This window comes from Callorhinchus milii, unplaced genomic scaffold (assembly GCF_018977255.1).
Source record: "Callorhinchus milii isolate IMCB2004 unplaced genomic scaffold, IMCB_Cmil_1.0 Scaffold24, whole genome shotgun sequence".
NCBI classification, from domain to species: Eukaryota; Metazoa; Chordata; class Chondrichthyes; order Chimaeriformes; family Callorhinchidae; genus Callorhinchus; species Callorhinchus milii.
In genome coordinates this window covers 4,397,855-4,412,104 of record NW_024704765.1, presented here as the reverse complement: position 1 = coordinate 4,412,104, position 14,250 = coordinate 4,397,855, and the positions used below count along the sequence as shown (strand labels likewise).

Sequence of the window (14,250 nt, the reverse complement as noted above, 5' to 3'; positions counted from 1 at the left end):
AAGTTGTTGGTCAACAATCTCTAGATTAATCGGATTATTGCCTCATAATAATAATCCGTGCATAACCTTAGCTGTTTGTGGGTTCTTGCTCTTGTTGACTGCTGTGTTTTCCTACAAAATGTTGCTGCACTTAACTATAGTCTCTCAGTAAGCAGAAGTTGGACTTGATAAGAATCATATTCCTGAATACAATAGTTAGGTTTACCAACACTTTATATTGAGAGCTGGGGAGGATGCCTGAATTGTGTCTTCTTTAGGTTAAAGAAAAGAGCTAAATGAAAGGTCATGGGGAACTGGGTGTACGTGCGGATAAGGGCCTGCTGTCAGGATGTTGTTGGATTGGTTTCTTCTTTGCAGCTCTTTGACTTGCATCAATGAAATACCACAGCAACGTGTGTCTGACCTCACTTATTACCCGTGGCCAACATTCTCCCAGAATGGGAAGGCTCTGACCTCAGGTTTTCCCAGGATTTTGCAGGGAGTCCTCAGTCTCCAGCAATGAACCCTGGCTCACACATACTCCACCTGCTCACCAGGCAATGTGTTTAACCAAAGCCAATGGTCAATAGAGCTTGAAATAATGGAGCCATCACTCACTGTCCCCCTGAGACCGGGGATTGGCGGCCGAGTGTGGGAACCTGTGGATAGGCAGAGCCTCACGCACTGAGATGCTAATCACAGGCTTTAAATACAGGAGTTTTGGGGCTGAAGTCTTCAGACCTGCAAGAGGCAGCACCAGCGACGTCCAGATCAGAATTCTTTGCTCCTATCCAGTCTTAGCGCAATGGCTCCAAGTGCCCCTGCTGATCTCCTGCTAATCGGAGAGTACTCCAGGCTGACAGCCAAAGAGAAATGTAGAGTAAGTTCAGATTTTCCAAATAATATGGAGTGTAAATGCGTCACTTCTAGAGCTAAACTAAAATGTAAAGTTTTTAATAAAGGTTCCTCTGATGGATCAGTGGGTAAGTACAGACAGCCAGATCCCAGAAGGTCTCATTTTGCCTGCAAAATATACAGTTAAATCACTTTATAGTATATTCTGTTAAGCGTTTTGAGCTGTCTCAAAGACATGATAAAGCGCTACATCAAATGCAATGATTATTATTATTGTTATTAGTTACAATCCTGTTTGGTGCTGAGTTTGCTGATTGCGAATTATAAAGGGGAGTGGGGGGGGAATCAGTGAAAATGTTCCAGTTCCTGAACACATTTTAGATCTCTCGTTGCTGTATGCATTATGGCAGGGGGAGAGGTAAGGGTTGGGTTCAGCTGTGATGCCTCTGTGGTTAAATATTCTACCAACACTCATCGTCTGATTTAACACATCAAGACGACTGGGAAAGATACTGTAACTATCCTCCAAGACAATAGTCTACATCCTCAAGCGAGAATAATGCATGGGGAGAGGGAGGGAAATTATTTTGATGACAATTCAATCAATGTCTTTTTTTTGCTTCATTACAGTTGATGAAGCCAATCATCATTGAAAAGAGCTGCAGAGATCGTATAAACGACAGCATCACTCAGCTGAAGAAGTTGGTGGAGAGGAACATGGAGCACTCGGCAAACTGGAGGAAGCTGTCATCATGGAAATGAAGCAGCACCGAGGCTGGCACACGCCCTGAGTTCAGAGTAAGCTTCCAATTCCTCAAGTGCTCCTTAGATTGTGACAAGAAATGGCATTGTGGAGTCCTGTAGCTCAGTGGTTAGAGCACTCGCTTCGCAAGCGAGAGCCCTGGGTTCGATTCCCGGCAAGTGAAACGTTGGGCAAGTTTCCTCACTCCACACACGCCTCTGTTTACCCAGCAGTACGTAGGAACCCGATTGTTAGTCGATTGGCGGATTGCTTTTGCGGGGCTAATAATCCCTTCAAAAATAAATAAATAGTAATTTGGTCACTCAATCCACGGCTGTTTGTGGGACGCTGCTGTGTGCAATTGGCTGCCGCATTTCGCCCACAAAATATGCTGTCAATTCATTTTACAGTATATTCTGTGAAGCGCTTTGAGACGTCTTGAAGACGTGATAAGGCACTTTATCAAATACAAGGATTATTATTATAATTTCAATCATTGCTGTTAATAGTTAGATTTGGGAAGTAACCCCTGTAATAATGCTAGCATTTCATTCACAAATCTCTTTCTTTTTGGTTGATTGCAGCATCCCACCAGCCGAATAAATTCAAGCGATACACAACAAGTGTGTGCAAGAGATCCGACACTTGTGGTCAACCCAAGATGGCAGCAACTCTGGAAGTGCTGAAGGAAAGTGTGGAAGAGGGACCGTGTCACTCCAATACTCAGCAGATCCAGACAGAGTTGAAAGGCTTTGCACATACACTCCCTCTCTCAAAAAGCTGCTTCAGTTGGACCCAGAATCCTGCTCTTTGTGATGTGTAATGTCTGTGAAATGTAGAGACTTAGGAACTTTTGGAGGTGTCAGCTCAGTGGGGTTGGTTTTCAGTGTGTCCATCATTTGCAAATGTCGCCAGTGAGATGATGAGTATTTATTGCCCTGATGCTAAGTCACACAAATCCTGTTTCCCTAGCTGAGTCAGGCACCAATAGCACGGATCCAGGTGGCTTATTTGTTGCAGACAGATAAGCCTCCGTATCCCCAGATGAACTATGAGTGTGAATATAGAACTGAGAGTAGGATTTAAATCAGCAACGTGCCACAACTGTGGCTAATTGGACGCAATAGAAAGACCCTGTAATCACAGGGGCTGAGATTTAGCCAGAGGGTTCCCTCTCCTGATCACTATTGCCTGCTGGTCAAGGTCATGCTTGTGGATATCAGACCAGATCCGCCTTGGTTGGAATGCACCTCATGGTTGAATATCATATCAACACTCACTGTCTTACTGGCGCATGAAAAAAGGTCACTTGAGACAGGGAGGGACCTGTAGATCGAATGTCTAGTTCATGTTGGTACCTTTAGGGGAGAAGGGGAGAAAATTAGAAAGGTCATGAGACACATTCTTTCTCATCCTCACCATACTTCCCGCACGAAGACTGAGAGGGTCAGTGAATGCAAAATTGACTGTTGTGATCAAGAGATGTGGTTTTGCATGAAATGTTTTATACTTTGCAAATACTGTTTTTGTTTTATGATTCCGCATGTTACAGGGTGCGATATACATGAAAGTTGTTCTTGTTGTTGTTATAAACTAGGATGGATAAATAAAATAATTTTGAAACAATGTGAGGGATATTTTATACTGTACCAAGGTGGTTTGGGTTTAAACTCATGGGATTCAGTCTTTATTTGGGGGGACGGGGGCTAATTAAATCAGAAATCAATAGGGACAGTTTCTTTTCCAGGTTACTTAATAAGCTTTTGCGAGGTACTGGAGGGTAATTGCAGAACCATAAATAGTCTGATGGCTTCTGGAGAAGAAACAAAACAAAACAATTGGAAGAAAAATGAAAGAACTAAAGGAACTAAAATTTAGTTTAAGAATATAAGAATCACAAGAAAAACACACACAAAACTTGTGAACATCCTCTGGAATATAACTGTGGTATATTAAGAGTAAACTGACCCATTCCCCACCATCCTTAAATTCAGATCACAAAGTGTGCAGGAAGGAATTCCTCCTTTAGGTCTTTCCACTGTTGATGACAAAGTTCCTTAAAGTTTTCCAAGTGTATCAATGCAGAGGTTCAAAGGTGAAGAGGGAGGCTGTCACTTGGGGAAGTGGTGGAACTCCAATTGGCCTCGGTATGCCCATGTAATAATAATAATAATAACCTTGCATTTGATATAGTGTTTGTGGCTGAATGCAGTGATTGGCGTCTGAGTTTGGGAAACATGTGGAAGAGGTGCTTAGCACTAACCTGGTCATCTCAGATACTTGCTTTCCTGCCTTAATTTCAAATGACTGCATGATGAAAAGATTTTCCTCATGTGAAACCCAGCCGAACAGCACAGCAAAGCCACAGTTTAACACCCCGTCTGTTAGCCAATCTGGCGCTGATTAACCTCCGCTAAGCCCCTCCACCCTCCCACCCACGCCCACCTCCTATCCTGTGACACTCTTCGTGTCTAAGCCTAGTGAGTGTGGGCAGGATACCTGACTTTGTGCACTGACCATGTTCCTGTGTCATTGCCAGACATCTAACCATGCATGTACTCCATGGCATGCGTGCGTGTGTTGGGTGTTGGGGGTGGGGTGGGGTTAGTGATTAGGTGAGGCAACTCTGGTTGATTTGTCCTTAAACAGATGAGATGTATTCAACAGGGAGAGAAAAAATAATGATTAAAAAAAATCTGATCCAGGCTCAAATAAGATATAAAACGCAGGGAGAAGAACTTCATCGGGAAGAATCATACTCATTGGAACAATTATTTCTGTGCCATTCTGCCTTAAGTGCAAAGACAGGCAGAATTTGACGGAGAGTGTGAGAGGGCTGGTGCAGCATGTTTCCCACGAGCAGCAGATTAGAGGCTTCAGCTCCACAGCTGTGCTCTCTTCACAAAAGAAAAACCTCATTGAGAGGAACAATAGTGTGGATGGTTTGCCACTGAAACTCTTCATTGTGGAACTGTGCGAACAACACCGTCACTTAAAGGCACACTGCTCCACTGAGGCACCACTTAGAGGCACTCTCTTTGCCACCTGTGACTGAAACCAAGAATGTTTTATTGACCAATCTTACAGCAGGCAGCTACGCTACTGCGGCAGATGTTGCTTTTCAGGGGAGTTTTTGTTAGGGTTGGAGTGTTAGCCCAGGTCTGCAAGGCAGGATGTCAGGGGAAGATGCTTCACACTTGCCCAGTGAAGACTACACTACCTGTCAAGGCTTTGGCTTGCAGAGTTATCAGGAGCCGAGCGGGAAGAATCTCATCCCCAGTAATTGGTCTGCCATTGAGCTACGCTGAGTCAAGCGCTCTGAGATGCTACCCAGCGTGAAGGGCACAATATAAATGCAAGTTGTTGTTGTTGATCCATCATCAACATTGTCCTGGAATACACCTATACCCCAGATAATATAAGTATTTTTCGAAAATACTGGTAAATGCCGGTACTGGCATTGTAATTGTTTGAATCCCAGATAGCGGAGAAGCTATTTTCTGCTCCTGGGATTCAAACAATCAGAATCAAAGTTGGTCTCCCTGGCTGCTATGAAGGCCAGCAAGGGCAGAGGGGCTTCTGAGCGCAGTGTTGATGGGTGCCAGGAGAGTTGACTTAGCAGAAGTCCTTAGCTAGGCCTGTGGAAATTTTTGGTCCGTTGAATCCAGGCCCAAAGAGACCCACTTTGCCCCCACCCCAAGGAAGATAACCACTGCTCTAGCCAAACGGATAGGTTTCAAGATCCTCACACCTCATTTTCAAATCCCTTCATGCCCCGGCTACTCCTTAGTTCTCCGACCTGCTTACCTCCCCAACCCACCGCTCGACTGGCTCCGGCCTCTTCCGTGTCCCTCATGCCCTACATTCCACCATCATCGGCTGCGCTTTCAGCCACTACGCCCCAAAACTCTGGAACACTCTTCCACTATCCCTCCAACTTGTCCTTTCCTTCCCCATTTTCAGATCACACCTGAAGACCTTCCTCTTTGTCCGTGGCTATAGTCACCCTTCTTTCCCCCCGGGTAGGCTTCGTGCTCTGCCACTGTCGAGCGCTCTGGGATACTACCCTGCATTAGGGGCGCTATATGAATCAAGTTATTGTTGTACTGATAAAACTATCTCAATATTGAGACAGCCCTTTTGGACAATGTAGCAGAGGATTCCTCAACCAGCACAGAAATCCCAGCCTGAAGTAGGGCTTCAAGCCCTCTTGTCAGATGAGACCCTTCACTCTAAAGGCAATTGAACAACATGCTGTGCAGGGCAGGTTGAATTAAGAATTTAAGTATTCAAGGGAGCAAAAACAGAACAATAATTGCAAAACAATATGACAGACAGTGGATTTGGTGGGAAGGCTTTGACCCCGGGGTTTCCCAGGATCTTGCAGGGAGACCCCGGACTCTGGCTATTGAACCTTGTCTCCCACAGACTCAAACTGCCATCAGGCAATGTGTTTAACCAGAGCCAGCGGTCAATAGAAGTTGAAATAATGGAGCCATCACTCACTGTCCCCCTGAGACCGGGGATTGGTGGCCGAGTGTGGGAACCTGTGGGAAGGCAGAGCCTCACGCACTCAGATGCTAATCATGGGCTTTAAATACAGGGGCTTTAAATGCCCTGCACCAGGCAGTACCACTCACACTCGCTCCCTGCTCTGCTCCTGGCCAGACTGGCACCGATGGCTCCCAGCGCCCGTGTGGAGTATCTGAGCAGAGGCCGGTGTCAGGGTCCACTGACAGCCAAAGAGAAATGCAGAGTAAGTGAGAGGCAGCGAAGCCACTTCAACTGGATTCCGTTTGAAACCACAACAGTTTGGGAGGGAACGAGGGCATTGTGTGCGCGTGCGGTCTGATTGCCATTTAACAGTAATTGTTACTCAGAGTCTTATTTGTGGGTGTCTGACAGCTGTTGGGGGGCAATTGTGTCCCTAATAAAGAGTGTAAATGCTGCCAGTGAGTGTCTTGTGTTGGGGGTCAGAGTTGCTGACGGTCATGTTTCTCTGTGTGTCTGTGCAGCTGATGAAGCCGATGGTGGAGAAGAGGCGACGGGATCGCATCAACCAGAGCATCGCCCAACTGAAGCAGTTACTGGGGACACAGTTACAGAATGAGCGAGCAAACTGCAAACTGGAGAAGGCGGTCATCCTGGAGAGCACACTCAGCTACCTGCAACACAACCCCGAGCTCGGTGAGTGTCTGTCTTCCACACGTTGCCTCCGCCGGCACTGACTGCGCACTGTGTGATTGCAACTGAAGGCTAACTGACCAGCCAGTGCCTGATGGGAAGGTATTCGTGTCCCAGCTGCGGACAGGAAGATGTTGGCAAAGCTCTCACCTATTTCATGCTGAGCTGCGTTGCCCACCAGGAAGCTCCCAGACCTTTACTCGTATCTATCATTCATCTAATGAGGATCAAACCCGCGCTTCTCAGATGTCAAATGACCAATTAGTCATTCCTCCCCCCAGGAGAAAAAATTCTCCAGGAGAAAAAATTCTCCTGGGGGGAGGAAAGTAAAGAAGGTCTCCTTGGAGCTGAATTGGCTCCGGGGTGACACGTTCGGCAACAGAATGTCAGAATCAAGCCAGCCTTCTGTGGCAGTTTTGGTAGTCTGGTTCCTGGATGGTAGATACACTTGTCTGTGAATGAGCTGGAGCTTTATACGTAAAGACATAAACATTATACAGTACATAGGAACATTTGTCTATTAGTCTACTTATACATAAAGACATATACATAGTTTTGTCCACAAAATACACTTTACGGTATATTCCGTGAAGTGCTTTGAGACAAGCTAAGGCACTATATCAAATGTAAGGATTATTATTATTATTTTATTATTATTATAACGTTTGACTGTTTCTCTCTCACAGCAGCTGATTGCCAGACGCCAAACCCTCTGCAGGACTATAAGGCCGGCTACTCTCGCTGTCTACAGAAGACGCTGCACTTTCTGTCGTTGCCAGAGACCAGGACACCAGGCGTTCGCAACTTACTGCAGGCATTACAGGGAGCGGGAGAGGAGCCACATTACTGCACTGTTTGCCCTCCGCACAGCAAGTCCTGTCAGGACTCTGTCACGCACAGCTCCCAGCCCAGCGTCCGTGCTCTCTGGAGACCCTGGCAGAGCTGAACAGACCTCTCTCTCTCTCTCCCCTCATACCTCAACCACCATTCCCTCGCTAGAGAGTGGTTGCATGCTGTGCTGTAGGAGAGATGTGCTCTCCGTAAATGTAAATGTCCTGACTTTTCTTTTGTAAAATACCTGGACAATTTGTGGATGTCAAACCTTCATAATGAAGGAAATTGATTTTCTTTTGTGGTAATTACAAATTGATGAACTGTCATATTGACAGCTTGGGTTATACAGAAGGTTCGAATGTATTTTTGTAATGTTAACTGATGACAGTTTATGAAGGTGTTTGCTCCCTGGTTTGTAGTGTTGCGGGACTGAAGTCACAACCTGCTCCCTGGTCACATTTATAATTTGTATTTTTTAAATTAAATATGGCAGCAACTTAATAGAAGAGTATTTGACAATTTATTTTTGTTGTCTAGGGAGGGAGGGAAGTTAGCCATTTTCCTTCCAACCTCCTGCACTTATGTAGGGTTCAAGCTTGACGCCTGACCCTGAGCTCACAGCTCAAGATGACATTCCAGAGCAGTTCTGGGTGAATGCCGCATTGTCAAAGGTATCAGCCCTTGGATGAGCCTTTATGCCAAGTTCCCATCCGTGCCGGTAGAGGAGGTGGACATTAAAGGTCCTACAACCCAACTGAAAAATAGCAGGGAGATTTTCCCCATGTTCTGGCCAACAACCTTCCAGATGAACTGATCATTCACCAGGGTTCCACCTGGCTGTTCAGGTGAATGTTAAAGATGTTGCAGCACTATTTGTAAACAGAAGGGAGTTTCTCCTAGTATCCTGGCCAACGATCCCTCAGATTTAAAAAAAAGTCTTATCTTTCCCCCCACCACTTCATAATTCGGAACAGCTCTATCAGATCCTTTTTCAACTTGTTTGTTTGAGTGAAAACAGCCTCTGTTTCTCTAGTCTTTCCTCACAAGTATGATTCTCATCGAAGTGAATCTCCTCTGTCATCTCTTCATAACATTGGCATCCTTCCTAAAATGGGATGCCCAGAACTATGCACAGGCCGAGATCTATCTCTTTTCTCAGCTGGAATTGGGAAAGTTCAGCATAAGTTCCTCCTTTTGCTCCACTGTAAAGTATGTATATTTGCCTATTCCATCCTCACAAAAACACAAAGAAACATACTTAGTTACATTAAAGTGGAGTCATATAGCTTAGTTAGAGCACTTGCCTCGATATCCCGGAGAGGGTGAAGCATTGGTTAAGTTTCCTTACTCCACACGCCTCTGTTTACCTAGCAGTTAGTAGGAATCCAGTTGTTAGTTGATTGGCAGATCGCTTTTCCAGGAGTATTAATCCCTTATAAAAATAAAATTATAATAATAATTTGGTCACTCAATCCACCGTTGTCTGTGGGACATTGCCGTGCACAATTGGCTGCTGTATTTCGCCCACAAAATATACAGTCAATTCACTTTACAGTGTATCCTGTGAAGCTCTTTTAGACGTCGTAAAGAAGTGATCAAATGCAAGGATTATTATTGTTATTATTAAAGAAATCCTGAAACATCAGTGCAGTTGTTGAACAGCATGATCGGCTTTTTCTTGTTAAATCCATGGCATCCTTGCTGATGATGAATGAAAAGTTAAGAAGGGATATGAAAAGGGTTATCAACCCTGGGCCATCAGTTCCCATTTTAACAATAGGAGCAACTCTCGTTGAAGCTGAGAAGTGCACCTGAGGCGACACCTTGTTGCACTGATCTCTAAGCCTGGCTTCAGGATGAGTTTATCTGGAGACCATGTTTTTTGACATGTAAGAATCTTCAGATAACATGAATCTGCTCTCCACCCGATCCTCTGCTGCTACCTGCTGGAGATTCAGGATGAAGCATGTTCACCGAACGCAAAGATCCCCAAAATTTTAAAAATAATGAAAAGAAATAAACATACATAAAAGATATATATATGGTGAAAAACCAACATCAACAACAACAACTCGCATCTATTTAGTGTCCAGCGCCTTAGGACGTCCTCCCGACGAGAAAGTCACTATACAACAACAACAAGATTATATTTGTATAGCACCTATATATATATATACAATATACATACTATATATACAAATGTAATTTGGTGTTGCTGTTGTTGTCCTTCACTCAGGATAGTGTCTTGGGACAGATTTTTCTCCCTCAAATGGTATGAGTCGAGGCTACAATTGCCTATAGATACAGATGTGATAGAAACAACAACAACAAGACTACATTTGTGTAGCACCTTTCACGTGGATATGAATTCCAAAGGCGCTGGACAGTATACAGCATTTCAGACCCGAGCTGGGGTCAGTGGAGGAGAAGCGAGGGGAGGGGACGGGGGGTGACTGATGGCTTGGTCGAAGGGGAGGGTTTTGAGGTGGATCTTGAAGGAGGCTACGGAGGGGACGAGGCGGAGTGAGTGGGGATGGAATTCCAGAGGTTGGGGCCAGAGTGACTGAAGGCTCTCCCGTCAATGTTGGGGTGGGTGGGTCGGGGGATGTGGAGCAGGCCGGAACTGACTGAGCGGAAACAACCAGGAGTCCTGCATCTGATCGTTATGCAGAGACCTCTGTGTGTGTTGGTGTGTGTGTGTTGGGTATCAGGCTCAGCTGCAATGTCCTTGTGCCCCATGACAAAGCCCTGCTGACCATCACCATCTTGGCTCACATATAAAGAAAAGCACTTGGAGATATAACAGATATTGGACCTTTATCAGAATGAATCAGCAGTTAGGATCGTGGGAGGGGAGAAAACAAGCTCCCGAAATCTGTCTCCAGCCCTGTCCTTTCGTGCCACCTGCTGGAACTATAGTGCAAAATACACTGAGAATATTCATGCATGGCTACCTTTCTTGGCGGGAAGGAAAGCGGAGTCTCCTTGGGGCTGAACTGGTAAGAGATGTCGGAATCCAGCCAGCCCTCAGTGGCAGTCTTAGTAGTTTGGTTTCTGAGCCAGGAAGGGCCACAGAACTCCAGGGCATTGCTGGGGACAAGCAGCGGGAAAGCTTGCCGGACAAAAATATCAATGGCAAGCGATGCAGTTTTAATTGTTAGACTCTAGCAGTTACCCCAACGCACACTCTGGAGTCCTCAAACCTTGGCTCTTGCCAACCTATACCTAAGACTTTGCAGAATTAGGTAAGCAGGATATGTCTCTTCAGAGAGTGAGAGATTGCGCATTCGATTCCAATAATCTATCTCTGGGATTTCCATGTATAGATGGGATGGGTTTCCACATGTGTCAGACATCCAATTGATCAACAAAAAATATTAATATGTTGGTCAGAGAGCAGGTTGTGCAAAAATAGGATAAACAAAGAAAAACTAAACACGATTACATGACAGACTATTCTGCTGACCTGGAGTGCGTTTCTGAAGTTACTAAATTGAATGACGAATGAAGGACTGATGGTTTTCAAATCATTGAATCAATTCACTAAATGCTTCATTGTATTTTAAAAATGAACATTAACTTAATTTTAACAAATATTAATTTATAGATCACACTAAACAATAGCACTGGGTTAAAAGAATGAATTGGTAGCTAGATTTATCAGTGATTGAACATGGGATTCGAACCTGGCTCCTCCTCTGAGCTTCCCCTCCCTGAGCTACAGGAACCATGTCAGAGCTGTGCTGTCTGTCCTGGAAAAAAATTGAGTGAATGATATAATGACCATTGAGTGATCACCCTCACTGCATTGTATCTATCATTCAATGCTCTGGCCCCACAAGTGTTCCCAACTCCACCAATGACTTCTGATGAGACTCTCATCCGTATCACCTCTGATTGTCTATAACAATTAACCTATGCACATTTGCAGTATCTTCATATCAAAGGAGATCCCAGAAGGCTTTGTCTTACTCTGACCTTCTTAAATCCCTTCAAAATTAAAAAAAAATAATTTGGTCGCTCAATCCACGACTGTTTTTGGGACACTGCTGTGCACAATTAGCTGCTGCGTTTCACCACAAAATATACAGCGATTCACTTTACAGGATATTCCGTGAAGCGCTTTGAGATGTCTCAAAGACGTGTTTACGCACTATACGCACTATATCAAATGCAAGGATTATTATTATTATTGTCCATCACCCTGGGACGTCTTCCCAACATGAAAGGGGCTAGACAGTGTAATTTGTTGTTGTTATCAGTCTGTGCTGAAAATAAACTACCGGCCAAAACTACCCCTGCTTGTGCAACAATAACACCTTGCACTTATGTAGCCTCTTTCACATCTTGAAGGGTTTCAATTGTGTAACCGTAAACCTCAATCTGTGCACAGCCGCAGAGCAGCTGAAATTAAATTCTATATATGACTGAGTAATAAATCTCCCCTTGGCTGTTAGATCTCTAGGTACTACGCTGGTATTTCATACTGAAAAACCTTTGTCCTGTGCACAGCCTCACAGCATAGGATTGCCTGAACTATACTGAGAGTAGCCACACGGTGACACTATTTATCTCCTTTACAGTCTTAGAGACCTCTTATAGCCCCCATCTGATTGAGATTTCCAATGTAATATACCTTTGGATTCAGGTGAGGACTGTTTCTATATGCTGGAAATTTGCTCTAACCAGAAGCTAGATGAGAAAACCCAAACTCCTGAGGACATTTTCATCCCATCAGAATAGGGCCAGATTCAGAATTAGGTCAGTCAAAAGGTCTTTGGGATCATCCATATACGCCATACTCTTATATCTTTCTGATAAAAAGTGTGCTGGGAATGATGCTGTACATCTCTATGAACATAAGATGCTATGGAATCAGTCGGTCACAGTACAATGTGTTCAGGACAGAACATGAGAGGGCTGAGGGCCAGATTACTCTTGACTCAAAAGGTTAATTCGTCACTTGTCATTTCTTGGGAACACTGCCGGGGGAGGTGGTGGGGGTGGGGGGTGGGGGGAGAATAAAACTGCTCATTTCAAATTATAAACACTTAACAGAATTACACAGACATCTAGAGTCATTGACCAGTCATGTAAAAGCGTGTCCGAGCGATCTGTGGAGGCAGCCAAGCTCCCACTGACTCTGTGAAGTTTAAGACGCCCCCATGATTTCACTGTGAGATATTTCATCCCTCCTGCTTTCCCCCAACTGTCGCTGTTGAAATAAGATGACATTAATTTTGGGAACCATTGAGGATTGAGCTGGGAATCAAGAGGCAGAATCCATTCTCCACGCAGGCCCAGGACATTTCAGATATGCAACGTGTATGCCACAGGTGTGATCAGTAACGCCCAACCCTTGGGATCTATATATCATGTTGGAACTCTAACATGAGCTTTCTCACACGTGTTGAAACACTCAGGCATCAGTTAGAGACCCCTGAGGCCACAGGTTCTTCACAATTCACTAATATTGAGTTTACCACAAACTCTATACTTGCCTTATTATAACACAGGGTCTCAGATTTTAAAAAATTACAGACGTTGTTATAACAGGTCTGCAAATAGATCTGCTGGAGTAATTTATGGCTTCTGAACACACCCTTACTTCCAAGAAGGGAGAATGCTATCAACTAAACCAAGCTATTTTTGTCCATATTCACTCCAATCCTCAGGACTGATAGCTTTGACTCACTATTTCAGCAACGATCCATTTATCAAATTAAAACAATTCCAAAAGAATATTATTCTTTTTGTTTTTATTATTATTATCATTTTATTATTGTGTGGTGACACTGTTATTAAGTGCCTCGTTCAAGTGCAAGTCAGCTTGGCCGCAGGAATCATAGAATAAATAGAATTGTACAGCACAGAAGGAAGCCATTCGGCCCATCGTGTCTGTGCTGGCTCTTTGAAAAGAGCTATCCAAATCAATCCCACTCCCCCGCGCTCTCCCCGTACCCTGCAAATGTGTCCTCCAAATAATTATCTACTTCTCTCTTAAAAGGTGTTATCAAGACCAGTCACTGCAGACCAGTCAGCTTCCTGCACATTGTGCACATCACGTGAAGTTGATCTGCAGTGGATGTATCACAAGGGCAGTTAGTCTCAGTTAGTTGTACTCAAACCTCTATGATAGAAGGTTGTGGTTTCAAGACCTAAATTTGGACTAGGAGCTTACAGTCTATGCTGACACTCCAGTGCAGTACTAGCGGAAATCTGCATTGTTGAACGGTCCTTTGAATGAGATGCTGTGAATGTCAGGCACAATCTATAGAGGGCACTGCTTACAAGAGCAGCATGTTGGGGCTATGTATGAGAGAGAGAAAGAACTCCAGCACAATCGGTGCCTTCAGGATAGAAGTGAAGACAATTTTAAATCGCCTTCACCTCCCATGTGGCAAATTTTGCAAGTGGGTACAGTACACTGAAAAGTTAACTGCGTGATTAGCTGTGGGATCACTGATGTAACAGCCACGGTGGCAAAAATACTTCAGTTATCTAAATAAATATGAGTAAGTTTCTGTTCGTTTGCAAAGGGTGACCAAAAAGTAATGATACCATTACAATGTCTAATAAGTCTTAAAGAAATTAAGATTTTCTTTAGATAATTGGGTAGATATCACGACATTTTGGTCATCCTGTGGTTCAGTCAC

General features: G+C 44.3%; 1 protein-coding gene and 1 long non-coding RNA gene across 2 annotated transcripts; both read left to right on the top strand.

Annotated features, from left to right (window-relative positions):
* The first annotated feature begins 728 nt into the window (after positions 1-728).
* On the top strand, positions 729-3,174 carry LOC103181415. The gene is made up of 3 exons (XR_488203.1): positions 729-859; positions 1,465-1,632; positions 2,161-3,174. It is a non-coding gene; the product is annotated as an uncharacterized LOC103181415 (long non-coding RNA).
* Positions 3,175-6,218: 3,044 nt separating this feature from the next.
* Positions 6,219-8,079, top strand: LOC103181414 (transcription factor HES-5). The gene is made up of 3 exons (XM_007897873.2): positions 6,219-6,332; positions 6,592-6,763; positions 7,447-8,079. The coding sequence occupies exons 1-3, from the start codon at positions 6,255-6,257 to the stop codon at positions 7,704-7,706; spliced, it is 510 nt and encodes a 169-aa protein (XP_007896064.2). The 5' UTR covers positions 6,219-6,254; the 3' UTR covers positions 7,707-8,079.
* Positions 8,080-14,250: the final 6,171 nt, after the last annotated feature.

What these genes read in the sequence shown, in the direction of transcription:
- LOC103181414 (XM_007897873.2), top strand. Translation starts at nt 6,255, where the DNA reads ATGGCTCCCAGCGCCCGTGTGGAGTATCTGAGCAGAGGCCGGTGTCAG. An exon ending in CAGCCAAAGAGAAATGCAGA is followed by an intron (nt 6,333 to 6,591) that starts GTAAGTGAGAGG and finishes GTGTCTGTGCAG; the next exon opens with CTGATGAAGCCGATGGTGGA. An exon ending in GCAACACAACCCCGAGCTCG is followed by an intron (nt 6,764 to 7,446) that starts GTGAGTGTCTGT and finishes TCTCTCTCACAG; the next exon opens with CAGCTGATTGCCAGACGCCA.